This window comes from Myodes glareolus, chromosome 7, assembly GCF_982192425.1.
Source record: "Myodes glareolus chromosome 7, mMyoGla1.1, whole genome shotgun sequence".
In the NCBI taxonomy this organism is placed as follows: domain Eukaryota; kingdom Metazoa; phylum Chordata; class Mammalia; order Rodentia; family Cricetidae; genus Myodes; species Myodes glareolus.
The window spans coordinates 38,284,876-38,301,206 of record NC_142032.1 but is presented as its reverse complement, the minus strand read 5'-3'; the positions used below and the strand labels follow the sequence as shown (position 1 = coordinate 38,301,206).

The window sequence follows — 16,331 nt, the reverse complement described above, 5'->3', positions numbered from 1 at the left end:
CTTCTATATTGTACTCACGTGGTATTTAATACCACGGGTGCCATTACCTTCTTTAGCAATATGTCTTTAGATCAGTAATAGCAATTCTAAAATTCTCTTCAATTTTACTAACAAGAAAGTATCCAGATTTCATCAATTTAGTTTTTTTAAAAGCAGGTTTATAGAGTTTATTTGTATCCATGTGTAGTGAATATAAATAGCCTATCCTCAATGAAGTAAAAATAGTAAGGAAAAATGAAGACTGAAGTATGACTTATATGACATTTATAATACATATGATGTATTTTCTGGAAAATAGAACAGTAAGTCTTTAAAAACAATTACTGTACTTTTATCGTTGCTATGTAAAATGCGTAGAAGAAAGGGAATTTTTTGCAGCAGAACGTAAATTGGATTATGGGTGACTTTTCTCTCCTATTTTCTGAAAACTTCCTAGTTAGTGCTTGAGGCATTAGTAGAATTAAATGAATGGTGATTTCAAAATTATTTCTTAATGCAAATTAGATTACTGTCAGATTTCCTAAAAGAATGGCAGATAAGTTATTCTCCTTGGGCATACTGTAAAGTTGTTACCTTTAAAGTAATTGTGCAGATCCCAAGCGGAAGAAAGTCCTGAGGACAACAGTCCTGCCACTGCCGTCTTAGGAACGCATGTTTGTTATTAGAGTTAATACGGCCTGGATACAGGTTGTAATGAGAATGGACAAGGACCCTCGAAGAAAGTAGGCTTTGACAGGTAAGACTGTGTTCCTAATGTGGCTCTCTTTATTTTAGAATTGATAGATGTCACCTGCACCCTGCTACTTCTCAACCCAGACTTCACCACCGCATGGAATGTGAGGTATGCCATGTTCTTCAGTGGTAAAGTGAAGCTTGCCCAGACTTCTGAAGGCATAGAGCCCTGTGACCTTGTTAGCCACTTGGAAATGAAATATAAACCATTTGTCCATAGCATCCAGTGTTTGCTTCTTACACAAACTCTTTATAATGTCTCCATGACAGTTCTAACGCATGTACTGTGCATCTTATGACTGTCTTTTCTGTAAGCATTTTCCCCTAAAATATAGATTGTCCTGCTGAATTACAATACCCTGTTTGATGCCTGCTTTGTTTTCTTCCCTTATGTGGGGATTACAGGTATTTTGTATAATTGCTTGAGAGCTGAGCTGCACTGGAGTGGAGGGAAGTACATGGGATAAGGATTTAAGGCCCAGGCCTGTGGTCTTCATTTACCCATAACCATTGTGATGCTGTGAGACAGCCACTTAAAATGTCTGACATTCAGGGCTTGGAAGAATGATTGCATTTGATTAGCTCAGACAAGAGCATTTTTTATTGAAGAGTTTTTTTGTTTTGCTTTGTTTTGTTTTGTTTTTCAGTTAAATGACCCAAATGTGTACATGAGCTCCAATCAACTGGTATTCATTAGACTAAAACAGATCCTCTTGAAGGAAAGTAGGGTGCAAATGATAAGGAAAAGTGAAGTCTGTTGAATGTTTTCAATTATTTTAAAATTTCCTATAGGATAGGTCCATACAAATTATAATTCGTTATCGCTAGAGATGATTTAAATCATATTTTGCTTAACTTTCTGTGTTTTAAACAAGGTCACATTATACTGAATTTTGTATTTATAATTGATTTTTAAGAATTTTGGTAACTTTCATCATAGACTTTTTTTGAGATGTCTGTGATTAATAGTGATGGTTCTGATGCTCTGAGCATGTTCCTACGCCTCTCCGGTCATCTGTTGAATTAGGATATTTGATGAACCATATGAAACTGTCTGGTTTCTAGTAAAAGGAACTGGGCTTATTGGAGAAACGACTGAGTCAGAGGCCAAGGCAGGAGTCTGCAAAATGCACCTAGAGCATCTGAGAGCAAGAATGTAAGGAAAGAACCTTTAAAAATAAAATGCAGTCAGAGCCGTTGAAGGGTACAGGGACCAACTGAGAGAACTTCTGGAAGTAGAAACTGGAATAGCATACTGAAGCCCAAGAAATGGAAGAACACCGCTTACTGGCTTGCTTCCCATGGCTTGCTCAGCCTTTCTTACTCAGGACCAGGATAGCGCAGCCCACAGTAAAAATGATTGAATAGAAAATTAATACTTTTTTTTCTTTTGTTACAGGAAAGAGCTCATCCTTTCTGGCACTTTAAGTCCAATTAAGGATCTACATCTGGGAAAATTGGCCTTAACTAAGTTTCCTAAGAGTCCAGAGACATGGATTCACAGGTATGATTGATAGGTAGTTATATTCCTGTTCAGTATTCAAGATCACAGCTTATGAGGTAGTTTTGTATCTCTGTTCAGTATTCAAGATCACAGCTTATGAAACACTGTTGTGTTTATTCAGAATTTGAATTCTAAAGTCACATTACTTACACTTGATTCTAAGAATGATTAGTTGTTACATGAGTGTCCATGGTACCAAGTTTGAGTTTTCACATTATAAAATGTGAGCAATAATTATACTTGAACCATAGACTTTATAGTTCAGTGCTCCTGAGAGTATGTATACAAGCCCTACTACAGTGCCCTGTACATAGTAATTGCTCAATAACGTCTGTTTTTACCCATCTGTAGCAGTTTCGGAAATTGTATTTAGATGCTTAACTATAATATATAATACATGGTCTTGTGTTCCTAGTTAAAAAAAATTTTTTTTAAACGAAGCTAAGGGTAATTGAGGTGATTGGTGTATGGGCTAAGTGAAAAACTATTAAAATCATAATGCAAGGAGCATTTTTAGGGTGAGAACCTGAGGCAGTGAGAATACAGGTAGGACTCTAGAAATGCTTATTGGAAAGCAGGCTTCTCTGAGATCGCACGTAACTCTGCTCACTTGACTAATGCAGTGGCATAGCCTGCTGCCATGGTGTCATAGGAAGTTACTCTCAGGAAGGTTGTCCTAATTATGCCTCTAACATTTCTCAATTGTGAACATTGCTGGGGTCCTAGGCTGGCTTAAGGTGTCATGACTGTAACCTTGCCTTTGGCTACCATTATAAGTTGGCTTTTAACAAACCATGGTTAGTTGTATTTTCTTCTTTACCAGAAACTGGCATGGATTGCCCCAGAAAGCCGCTGGTATTGAGGTGGTGGTGGGGGCTAATGCCAGTAGGCTGATAATAAATATGCATCTCAGTATTGAGGGTCTGTGATTTAGAAACAGATGTGTTTTGTTGTGAAACTTCATTGTTTAAAAATAAAATGAATTTTCTTACTTTTTTGTACCTTTGGGTTGGAAATTTTTTAGTCTGAAAGTATGTCCATAAAAATATAAACTGATTAGAAATCCTTTCTGTTGCTTTTGACTGAAATGTGTGCAAATTATACAGAGACAGAAGAAGAGTCTGTGACTGAGGGCATTTAAACCTTGATGCTTCAATGTCTTTTCTTTCCTTCTACTTTTTATGCTGTAATATCAAAATTCTGCTTAGTGGAAGCTATCAAAATGAAACTTTGTTTGCAACAAATGCGAATGAGGCATGCACATATAATTTAAGATACGAGTCTGCTCCCTCATGCCATAATTCACAGCCGGCCCTGCGCCTAACCCACCCCCCCACACACATAGACTGGCTCCCTGTAGATTCCCTGGCCAAGGAGATTTTGGGAGTTGTCATTTTGGAGCTAGTGACCTCTTTTTGATAGATTTGAAAGTTTTAGAAAAGTTTCTCTTTCCTGTTTGTCATTTTCATATCCCTCTGACTCGTATTCCTAAGCCGAATTGTATTCCAGAACACAGTAGTAGCAGGCCCCTTGACATCCCCATACCTGAGCTTATAGATAGCTATTATTTTGCATCTCTGTACGTGGAAACTAAGAACAAGGGAAATGGATTGTTTTCCTTTCTCACTTGTATCCTTTCCTCCTCTTTCCCCCACGCCGTATTAACAGGCGCTGGGTGCTGCAGCAGTTAAGTCAGGAAACTTCCTTGCCTTCTTCTGTGGCCAAAGGAAACTTAGGAACAGGAACAGTTCCTGCAGAGAGGACACAGCGAATACTACAGGAAGAAATGGAAGTCTGTGGTGAGGCAGCAGGAAGATATCCCAGCAACTATAATGCCTGGTCCCATCGCATCTGGGTTTTACAGAATGTGGCCAAGCTGGATCTCAAGGTAGGACTGTTATTCTTTCCCCATGGCTAACCCTGACAGTCCACCCTTTAGATCTTTGTAATAATTTATCCCTGAAAGTCATGTTCCAGCAGCCCCAGAGGATCTAGAAAGTTTTGTTTTCCAGAGAAATCCTCATAATTACAGAAGGGTTTACATTCCCCACTGGTGGAGCTTAGGATGCTGGTAAGGGAAATACATTGCTAGACCAAAAGCATACAGAGTCAAATAGGAAGAGTCAGTACAACTCATTAAGATTATTAAGCTGCTTATATTTGAAATTATTCCTGATGTTCTCTAGATACATGTCAGTGAGTTGAATCTACAGGCAACTTTATATCCTTGACTTTTAAAAAGGAAAGGAGAGGGCAGGGATAGACTTGGCAGAACCTGTAACTCACCCTGGGATTCCTGAGGTCCTCCTCAGGCCTATGACGTCAGAATGACAGTAGGATCCGTACATAAGGTCTTTTCCGTAGGTTCAGCCATGGTTCTCCCAGCCTGTCTTTTCTTTTTTTCTTTAGAAATGGGGAGGGGGAGTATTTTTCTAGAATGTTTTGAGGCTTAGCCTTCATCCCAGTTGAATCAGTTGGGACATATAGTTCTCATTCATCAGAGGGATAGCCCAGTAGCCCCCCAAGTTCCTTTCTCTGTTACAAAATCATCGCCATTTTTCCTTTACTGTTTATGGTATTAGGATTCCATAAGAATATTTGGTGCTGTTCTAAAAGCTGCCCAGGGTTGAGGCAATGAAAAGAGGTGAAGTTGAAGGTCCGCAGGCCCAGTGGTGATTTAAGTTTCCGGAGAGCCTCCTTCAGTTGTGACCCATCAGCAGCGTCCTCTTCTCTTCCCAGTTCCCCTTTCCTCCTGTGTCCTAGTGAGGAATCCTCCAGGGTAAATGCAGTTGTCACTTATAGGGGGATTCAAGCCAACTCTTAGAGAGAAGTAGACATCTCCTTTTCTGTTCACACAGCAGAGTTTCGGGGAGCAGGGGAGGTCCCCAAAGGAGTTGGCAGAGCAGAGGCTTAGAGTCAGATCAGCCTGAGTTCCTATTTGAGCCCTACATGGAAAGTAACTCTTTGAGATTTTACTTTTAAAATAAGGTCTCTATTGTCTGCCTTGAGGCCAGTGTGAGGATTGCCTGAGTTACTATGCTGTGAGTACTGGGTTTCTTTCTCTGTCCTCCCACCAGTAAAAGGGGAAATGAGCAGCTAGTGTGCTGGGTTGGCTCTGTGTGCTGTATTCATGAGAAATGCGCTAGCTGTCATTTAGCTGTCATTCCTAGCTGCTGCGCTGGGTCCTGGGCTGGCGGTAAGGATCTCGAGCCTCACCATCCTGGAGCTCTAGTGGAGAGAGCCACCCACAGTTAGTCAGCAAGTGGGGTAACCCTTGGAGGGTTGGGGGCACCACGAAAAGATGTGTCAGGGATATGGAGTACTGCGGCTCCTCCCATGGCTCCTCCCGCTGCTCTATAGCATGATGCGGGGGGCTCTGAGGGAGAACTGGCCAGTGACATGAAATGTTCCTGGAAACCTTCCTGCTGACCCCAGATCCTTTCAAGGCACATCCTCATAATATCAGAGACACGGGTAAAATTCCTGGTTGAGACCATCTTATGTTAAATATATAGCTAATTGATGAGGTTTTGACTCAACGGCCTGGATCTCCTTCTGAGCTCATGTCACCCCTCCCTGAGCTGCCCTTAGGAGAACATGTGGGCCTTCCCATCACCAGCACCATTGCACTTGCGTTTCTTCCCCTTTTCTGTTTTTAGTAAAATGTACTGAATTTTTTATTTTTTAACCCTCTTTCTGTTGTTATAAGCCTTTAGGTCCAGCTGGGACATGTTCTGTGCCTTAAGTACTTAACCAAAGCACCAATTGTCTAGACTAACTTAGAAAAGTGTGTAAGTTTGAGTGTGATGGTGCACACTTGTAATCATAGCTACTCAGAAGCTTGGGCAGGAAAAGCACACATGATGCAGTCTGGGCTACATAGCGAGTTTAAAGGTGATATAAATGGGGACCTTAGTGAAATCTCATCTCAATAGAAGTGAGTGGGTTAGAGAAGAGATAGCTGAGTAGATCAGCACCAGTCTCAAACACTAGTTCAGGGAGGGGGCATTTTAAAAGGAAAGTAGATAAAATGGTCTAGCGTTATTTCAAGGGTAGACAGTTGAAAATAGAATCTTAAAGTGCGAGATATCCAGTACAGGCGAGAAGATGGCACTGCACCCTGTGGTCTTAATAAAAGGCCACAGGATCGCATTTAGATTTTAAAGTAGGTAGAGTCGTGCTGGTTGTGTTTCTGGACATCATCTTAAAGAAACAGTAGCGGAGATAATGTGTATGGTATGGTAATTAAAGGTGCTAATCAGTGGTCATACAGACCTAATTTTTATTCTAACTGTTCTACCAATTTGCTATGTAGCCTAAAGGAAGCTACCCAGCCTCTCTAACCACATTTCCCTGCCTGTGGGAGGAGTATGATGATAATTCCTCAGCAGCTGTCCAGTGGAGTGATGTACATTGAACAGGAGGATCCACATAGAGTGGTAGTCATCGTGTTCTTCCCTGCTACTCAGTAAACACTGCCATTAAATATGAAAGCATTTATAATTATAAAAATTAGAAAGGCTTGCTCGCTGAAGTGAGGGAGTCATTAATATTACAGTCCATCATAAGATGGAGTATTTTAGTCTACTTAAGATCATACTTTATTAGATTATTTAAACAAAAATGTTTACAGTAGGTTATTGGCATAAAAGTAAATATAGTGTAGACTTTACACAGTTTTAGGATGTTGGCGTTTAATGAAACAAAAATACTTTTGAGTGGTTGGACAGAGTCTGGAATGTAATTAATGTTTCCCAGGTGTTCATCTGTACACACAGTGTTGCTATGGTTTGGTTTTTTGTTTCTTTGTTTTTAGTAAATAAGCATAATAGTGTTTTGGTCTGAAGATAAGTCAGAGAGTAACAGATGATTAATGGTGTATGGGATAGAAGCATGATGTTTCACTTTATGTTTTATGTTTCTGTGTTTAAATAAGGATACTTGTGTGTTTAATAATTTTAAAAATTATTTTTGAAGGAGAATATAATAGTATAAATGAACAAAATTTATTGTGACTAGCCAATTAAAAGTTGATTATCATTTAACTGAGAAAATAGAGATGTATAAATGTCTGATAAAGACACAAAAGACATTTGACATCATTAACAAAGGAAAAATGCACATCATAGCCACGATGAGTGAATCACTGCTTCATACTAACTAGAATGGTAATAATAATGGCAGATAGTAGCAAATGTCACTGAGGATAGAAGGGGCCCATAATATGGCTAATAGGAATGTAATCTAGGGCCAACACTTTGGAAAACACCTTAACATGAGAAAGAGAGAAAACCATAGGCTTACTGTATATAGGAGGGGCCAGGTAGAATTAAAACCAATAGATTGTATTCTTGGGAGGAAAAGAATGGCTATTAATGCTCCCACCACCCTATTATGGAAAATTGGAGGCATGTTCATACTAAATCCTGAGTGAGAATGTTTATAGCCTCAAACTGTTGACTATTCAAATGTGTACCATGTGAGAAAAGGAAAATCAAAGTGCCTTGATAAAAATGCACTCTTAACCATAATAATGGAATGAGATATTGGAATGCTCTGTGATGTAGATGAATCTCAAAACAATTAAAAGTAATCAGATTCCAAATCATACCATATCATTTCATTGTCCTAGTAAGTTCAGATAGCCAAAGATTATTGAGTGCCAGAGACTAGGGAGGGAATGGGAAGTGAATCCCCATTTATGCAGGGGCATGTATGTAAAAGCATTTGAAATTAGCAAAAATGTCTACACAGTTCTGATTATACTAAAATATTGATTTATTTATCAATTTCAAAGCTTGGTTTTGAAGTTGATTAGAAAATAACTAAGAAATTTAACAGACACTATGCCATTATATATTTAACTATGTCAAATACTTAAAACATAGAATGCTTCAAAAATAGACTAGGTAATGATAAAAATATATAAACTCCAGAAATAAATCATATATATATATATATAATTATGTAAAGGTTCCATTAATAACCATTAAATATGGCATGCCACATAGAAGAAAAGAATCTTTTCTCAGCTTGTGATTACTAGAAAAAGTTGACTTTTTAAAAAATAATTTAGATTTGTTTATATATAAACTGAATTGTAAATGGATTTTTTTAATATGAGAAGAAAATAGAGACCTAGGTAAAATAAACCATGTAAATATTGTATGATTTCACTTTTATGTGGAATGTAAAAAGTTTGAATTGTTTGGAAGCAGGGTAGAGTGGCAGTTGGAAAGTTGAGGGTGGGATAAAGACAGGAAGCAGCTGGTCACAGTTAGAGAGCTACAGTTAGGAAGAGTGAATAAGCCCCAGAGATCTCACTCAGCGTAGTGACCACAAGTCTGATAGCGTATGTAGGGTCCGAAGTGTGTGCTCAGTGGTTAAGAGCACTCACTGCTCTAGCAGAGGACTGGAGTTTGGTCCCCGCACCCACGTAGTGACTCACAGCTGCCTCTGATACCATTCCTGGGACCCTGACACACTCTTCTGACCTCCCCACCACAGAGCACACACTTGGTGGGCATACATACACTCTGACACAAGCATAAGTGCAGACTTGACCCCAACCCCATCCAACAGGTAAGCTAAAAATTTCTAAATTTCTAAAAATGATTGGGCATGCACATAGTTGTATGTGTAAGAATGTCACTCCTCTGTGAATAGAAACGGGCATAGCTGAGCACTCGTCCTGAGGATGGGAGGCTGAGCAATGGTGCAGTACTGAAAGGCGCTCTTGTAGAAGGCACAGCACTGTGGCGGTGACCTGTCAGCTGCCTTTCTTGTTATTGTGACCAGACACCTGACAAGAAGAGGCATGTGGGAGGAGGGTTTTACTCATAGTTCTAAGGGCGTATAGTCCATCATGGAGGAGAAAGCATGGCAGCAGGAGCATCAGGCAGCTGGCCACGTTGTGTCCTCAGTCAGGAAACAGAGCCACGTGAATGCTGCTTTTCAGCACACTTTCTTTTTTTCTTTCATATTTTTTTTTTATTAAATTTACTTTTTGTTTTACGTACCAACCCCACTTCCCTTTTTCCCCTTCTCCTGCCCTCCACCTTCCCCCTGCCCATCCCTCATCCACTCAGAGGGGGTAAAGCCTTCCTTGGGGAGTCAACAAGGTCTGGGATACCAACTCGAGGCAGGACCAAGCCCCTCCCTGCCATCAATGCTGAGCAAGGTATCCCACCATAGGGAATGGGCTCCAAAAAGCCAGTTCATCCACCTGGGATAAATCCTGGTGCAACTGCCATGCTTTCTCCAACAAATGAAGCCGCATAACTGTCACCCATACTCAGAGGGTCTATTTCGGTCTCATACAGGTTCCCCAGCTGTCAGTCCATAGTCCATGAGCTCCCCTAGCTCAGGTCAGCTGTCTCTGGTTTTCCCCATCATGCTCTTGATGCCCCTTGGTCATATGATCCATCCTCCCTCTCTTCAACTGAACTCCAGGAGCTCAGCCCAGTGCTTGGCTGTGGGTCACTGCATCTGCTTCCATCAGTTCCTGGATGTAGGTTCTATGGTGACAGTTAGGATAGTCACTAATCTGATTACAGGGGAAGGCCCTTTCAGACCCCCTCTCCACTGTTTCTAGGAGTCTTAGCTGGGGTCATCCTTGTGCATTCCTGAGAATTTCTCTAACACCAGGCTTCTCCCTAACCCCATAATGGCTCCCTCTATCAAGATATCTTGAAAGATATCTCTTTCATTTCAGCTTGGTTGGGTCTGGGACCCAACCCACAGGATAGTTCTGCTCACATTCAGTATGGGTCTGCCCTTAGTTAAATCATTATGGAAATACCCACAATGGCTAACTCAGAAGTGTATTTCCACACTGATTGTAAATCCAACAAAGTTGTCAGTGAAGATTAGCCATTACTAATGTGCTTATAATTTAAGCAGAATAGAATCAGTTCAGAAGTTGTCTCCCAGTAGGTTAATATGTGATGTGTTTTTTCTATTCCTCCATATTATTACTATTCATAATTGTAGTGGCATTTCATTTGTATTTTAATAAATAAAGCTTGCCTGAAGATCAGAGAATAAAACAGCCCCACTGGTCAGCCTTACAGACCAGACAGTGGTGACACACACCTTTAATCCCAGTAGCCACACTAGTTGCCATACAAACTAGGCGGTGCACGCCTTTAATCCCAGCACTAGAGAGGAACATAAAATGGGAGGAGACAGCTCTCAGTCACAGCCTCATTCTGAGATTCCTGGAGGCAGGATCGCCGTTTCTGACTGAGGTAGAGGTTAGGGCCAGTGGCTGGCTGTTTTGCTTTTCTGACCTTTAGATTGAACCCCAATTTCTCTAATCACGTTTCACATAATCATTTTTACCACTGAATAAACTGGGTTTATATCATCTTGTAACTGTCAGATCACACTGTCACCAAGTGAGCAGGACAAGAAGTCAGGCAGGAACTGAAGCAGAGGCCATGAGGAGCACTGGTTACTCCTCATTGCTTACTCGCACTGTGTACCACCCAGGACCGCTTGCCCAGAGGTGGCACTGCCTCCCATGGGATGGACCCCCCACATCAGTCATTCATCAAGACCAGTACCCCACTTGTCTATGGGCTAGTCTTATGGAAGAATTTTCTCAGTTAAGATTCATTCTTCTTAAATGACTCCAGTTTGTATCACATTGAAAAACGTAGCTAGGGCAGTCACTTGTGTAGCTGGAGAAAACTATGAGAAATTGGTGCGGGAGAATTATCTGTATTCTGTCAATCATATTTTAATAAAATGCTGATTGGCCAGGCAGGCAGTATAGGCGGGAAAGCCAGACAGGAAGTAGGGGTGGAGCAAAGAGACTGGGAGTTTTCTGGGACACAGGAAGCTCTCTCGCCACTCCTGCGCCAGACAGGAAGTAGGGGTGGAGCAAAGAGACTGGGAGTATTCTGGAAGCAGAAGCTCTCTCAGCGCTCCTGTACAGACCACCGAAGAGGCAGCATGTAACTTGCCCAGCTGAGAAAGGTACGGAGCCATTATGGCTAACATAGATGAGAATAATGGGTTAATATAAGTTATAAGAGTTAACAAGAAGCCTGACCTAATGGGCCAATCAGTTTATAACCTTATAGAGTCCTGTGTGTAATTTCTCTTTGGGATTTGCCGGCTGTTGGAGTACCGGGCGGGACGGAAACCCCAACAAGCCGGCCCTCATGTTACAAGAAATGTGTACGGCATGTGTGCTTTCAGTATTTCATTTTACAACAGCCAACCCCTCTGTTCTGCTGCCTTGTGGCTCTGTCTATTTATTCACCTTTTTATGTGGAAGTTGGAAAAGAATAAGGGCAAGGAAGGTAAATTCAAAAAAAGTTTCATTTTGTCAGTACCCGATACTTAAGTCAGTCCTTTGTGTTTTTAAAGTCACTTAAAAGTAATTGCTATATATTTTTTTAAATCATTACCTTATACCTTTTTATTCTAATTTTTTTAAGGGGAAAAAAACTTAAGTCAGAAAATGCTCTGAAGTTCCTTGTTTTTTCTTTGACTTAATATGCATCTTTACACATAGAAAAAAAGAAGAGTAGGGTTTTTGTTTTTTCCTTTAAAAAGTCTTAATCTGGGATATACTCATGCACATGTGAATGTAGAGGCCAGATACCGATTCAGGGTCTTTTGGTTGCTTTCGACCACCACCTCCCTACTTCCCCTGTCTCCTTCCCTCCCTCCCTCCCTTTCTTTCTCTCTCCTTCTTCCTCTCTCTCTCTCTCTCTCTCTCTCCCCCCCCCCGTGTGTGTGCATGTGCATGTGTGTGTTATATACATGTGAGTGTACAGATATGCAAACAGTCACGTGTCGTCTTCTCTTGCTCTGAATCTTGGTATCTGACTACAGGATCTGCCGCTGTACTGGGAACTCACCATTCTAGCTAGCTGGCTGGCCAGTGAGTTCTTGGCATCTTCCTGTTTCTGACCCCCAGTGCTGGGGTTATAGGCATGTGCAGCAATGCCTCACTGTATTCATGGGAACTGGGAATTTGAACTCGGGTCCTCATGTTGGTGGAACCAATGCTTTTTTGCCATGGAGACATGGACCCAGCCACCTCCTTTTTGAGATAGTCTCTCACTGGACCTGGAGCTTACTGAAGTGGCTAGACTAACCAACAAACAAACCTCAGAGATCCTCCAGTTTCTGTCTCCCTAACACAGGGATTGCCAATGTGTGCCCCGTGCCTAGCTTTTTCTGTGGGTGCTAGGGATCTGAACTCAAGCCCTCACACTTGTGTGTCAAGCACTTCACTCATGGAGCCATCTCCCCAGCCCCTTTAAGATGGTTTTAAAATAATTAAAGTGGTTTTTAATTGGAAAAATTTTCATTTATGTATTTCTTTTGTCTCAACGTTAAATAACAAGCTTTTTTAAAATTGAGAAATATCTAGTCAGAGTAACATGGTTTTCCATGTTGCTATATTCATTCAGTTTAGGTAGTTGTGGTATTTTCAGTCCATATTGAGAAGCCAGACCAGCTTCTATAGATGACTCACACTGTCCTACAGACACTGGACCAGTTCATAATAATAATAATAATAACCTTTAAATGATATTATTCAGATACAGGCTCAAGTAGAAATGACTCTGGTTTTGTTCACTCTGAAACCAAATGTTTTTCTTGCAGACTTGCAAGCTATAGCTTTGTAAATAAATGAAGTGGCAATGATTGAACCCATTAGAAGTTAAGGATCCAGCCCCCAGAGGCTGATGCAGAAGGATCATGAATTCTAGGCAAGCCTGAACTACATCACCAGACCCTGTCTCAACAAAAGCTAAACAAAATTTAAAAAAGAAAAAGAATTTAAAGGAGACATGACAAACTTTAAAACAGTAGACTTTGCCCATCTAGACTGGGAATCCTAGTCCTTGATGCTTGCCACTGCCTTCATCCGTTCGTGAAGCATTTGCACATCTGCTCTGTTGCTAGTGAGCAGAAGAGAAGGGAAACATCAAGTCTGTATCCTGTGCAAATTTATTGTTATATTAAAAATCAAATATCCTTACAATTTAATGATAGTGAAAACACATGCAACAGTTCTTTCTGTGAAAATGTGCATGGATTGTGAGGCTTCTGAAAGGAAAGGTTTCTTCTGAAAAAGCAAAGGTATGTGAGATGCAGGGAGAGGATCTCGGTACAGGAAAAGCATTTGCTGGAAACTTTAAAGCAGGTAGAGGTCATCTGGTGCCCAGTCTCATATACGTAGTCATGCACACTGTCTTTGTTGTTCTCTGCTCACAAGTGCATGGTATTTTCCTTGGCTTGTCCGAAAACCGTCTATAGAAGCCAGGGATGGTGACTCTTCACCTGTCACCCTACCACTTAGGAAGCTGAGCAGAAGGATCCCTGCTAGTCTGGGGCCAGTCTGGGCTGTATAGCGACTTCCACGAAGTCCAAGTTACAGAGTGAGACCCTGTCTCAAAACAAAACAAAACCCCAACAACTCCCCCGATGGAACATGTCAGGTTGTGATGACGTGTTTCATTGATAGCCACCTGTCCAAACCAGTGCCAAACAATACTGCTTCACAAATCAACTTTTAGCATTCCTTTTGAAATTCATTAGTTTGTAGTATAATATTTTAAGTACTTTAGAACCTAATTATATCTCATCCACTCAGTACTATCAGTTTGAGGCAAAGGGTGACAATTAAGGCCCTTGGGAAATTCTAGTTTTTGTACATCATAGTTTGTGCTTAGCCCTTAGAATTCAGAAGTGGGAGCAAACAGACACAGTCTGTGCGTTTATGTCATTTCCTGTGGAAAGCATTTGAAATCCCTTACTGAAAGTATAGTGCATATTCGTACGAGGAGGATGAAAGTTTTAAATGTAATAAGAATCAAAACCACCTCTTAATTGATGTTGTATATTCCCCTTCCCCAATAGTATTACTTATAAATAACTACCCAGAAATTCATTAATTTTGAATTTGGTTTTCTTTGTTGGCCATTCACAGTGTGATAAGGTGAAATGAAAGAATGTAAGTCCTTAAACTCTGTTCTCAAAAAAAAATTTCTTACTTTATAAGGGACAAGGGAAGCTCATCTTCCAAGGGGACAGCATGTGGGATTTTGTATACAGAGATTGGTGACAGTGAATCAGCAAGAGCACAGGTGGTGATGCGGAAAGAACGCCTTTGTAAACGCTCTTCTCACTTCCCCCTTCTTCCTTCAAGATCCTTCTTGATGAGCTATCTTCTACTAAACACTGGGCGTCCATGCACGTTTCAGACCACAGTGGATTTCACTATCGCCAGTTTTTGTTAAAATCTTTGATTAGCCAGACTGCAATGGACACTTCTGCACTGCAGCAAAACTCTTTGAAAGATGAGCCAAAAGGTGAAGAAGCAACAGCTTCAACAGAGGAACCAAGGATAGATCTTACCCAGCTCCTAGAAGAAGAAGTGGAATTCTGCACAGATCTTATTGATTCCTATCCAGGACATGAAACCCTTTGGTGTCATAGGTAAGAGGAGAGAAAAATCCACGTCCTGTGATTAACTGGTTGCAGAACCTGTTATATCTGACTTCTGTCTGTGAATGTGAATATGACTCCCTGGTTTCCTGACTGAGGAGGGCTTTTGTTCAGCATCTCATTACCATTATGAATATGAGGTTTCTCACACACAGCTTTGACTCTGGTTTAGATTCACACTTAAGTACACAATTGAATGACTTGTGTTACTTCCAAAATAGTATAGAAGCAAAAGGAAACAAAACATAAAAATGTTTCATGACTCTTTGGAGATCCTGGCAATTAACGTATCAGGAATGGAATGCTGCCGTGTGTTTGTAAGAAAAGTAAAACCTAGATCATTTAGGTTAGGATTGCAGTTAGGATTGAGACTAATGATCAGGTAAGCTTTATCTTTTTCCCTACTCTCACGATCTGCACATTAATTATCTTAAGTATAATAATAATCAGAAAGGCCAACAATTTTTTTGACCTGGGTTTTGAGAACATTTGATACTATAAACTTCATGCTGAAATGAAGTCCAGGCGAGTTAACACTTTGTTTCATTTATTTTGGATCTTTATCTGTTTGGAAGCATCTAGCTTTGTAAATCTGAATTCTACTTCAGGCCACAGGATTCAGTCTATAAACAAAAGACTTGTCTGTGCTTGGTAAGGATAAGGATTGTAAAATCTATTTCCTGAGTTACTGAGACCCCTTTCTCCAGTCTAATCTTTCTCGTGGACTGCTTAGCTGATCTGTTAGCTGTGGTCCACACTGAGGACACTCAGAAGGCAGACATTAGCTTTCTTTTTCTTGAACCTTCATGAGTAGACAATGGTCTTTTCACATAAAGTCTTAAGAAAGACAGGCTGTACGACTGTTGTGTTAGTGACTTTGTTGCTCGCCGTAGCGAGGCACAGAGACTTAAAACATTGATAGTAAGACATATTGAGACCTTAACCCTTGAATGAATGATGAGATGTAACAACTTAGAACCTCATATGTCATGTTATAGTTTGTGTAGCAGATGTGTGTACCATGAAGACCGTTTGGAGATGATGCAGAGCAGTTTTTGTTTTAATAAGCAATTCCAGGTTTATTAAGAGATTCCAAACAGGAGTGTCATCTTTTATGTGCTTTGCTCAGAGCCTAGCATAGCTCTGCCGAATACTGATATGGAAGACTAAAGCGGAGGTTTAAGAGAAAGCTTAATTAAATAAGACCAACTGCCACAGGTGTGTTCTTCGAGCTTTAAAAAAGACCAGGGACTGGTGGGATGGCTCAGTGAGTAAAGGCGCTTGCCAACTAGCCTGTTGGCATGAGTTCCATCCCTACAACTTGGAGCATAGAGCTTGGTGGAAAGAGAGAACTGACTTCTGTATCCATACATCACACACACACACACACACACACGCACACGCACACACTCACGCACGCATAAATAAATGCAATAAAAATGTCTTCAGAAAAAACTAGATAGAGGCTATGAACTATGCCTCTTGTATGGAGGAATTGTTTAATGTACCTTGTTTCTGATTACTTCAAAAATTCTAAATGAAGCTGGCATTTTGTTTTATATGATTATTTATGGAGATATTGAGCTTTTATTGTTTCTAATTCATGTTAGAATTAGAA

The 16,331-nt window shown here is 40.5% G+C and overlaps 1 protein-coding gene across 1 annotated transcript in view; it reads left to right on the top strand.

The window, feature by feature from the left end:
- Ptar1 (protein prenyltransferase alpha subunit repeat containing 1) overlaps positions 1-16,331 on the top strand; it is a 44,364-nt gene that overhangs the window by 18,936 nt on the left and 9,097 nt on the right. The window contains exons 3-6 of the mRNA XM_085693726.2: positions 775-841; positions 2,132-2,236; positions 3,905-4,124; positions 14,415-14,704. Coding sequence (XP_085549852.1) covers positions 775-841; positions 2,132-2,236; positions 3,905-4,124; positions 14,415-14,704 — 682 coding nt within the window. The remainder of the gene's footprint in view (positions 1-774; positions 842-2,131; positions 2,237-3,904; positions 4,125-14,414; positions 14,705-16,331) is intronic.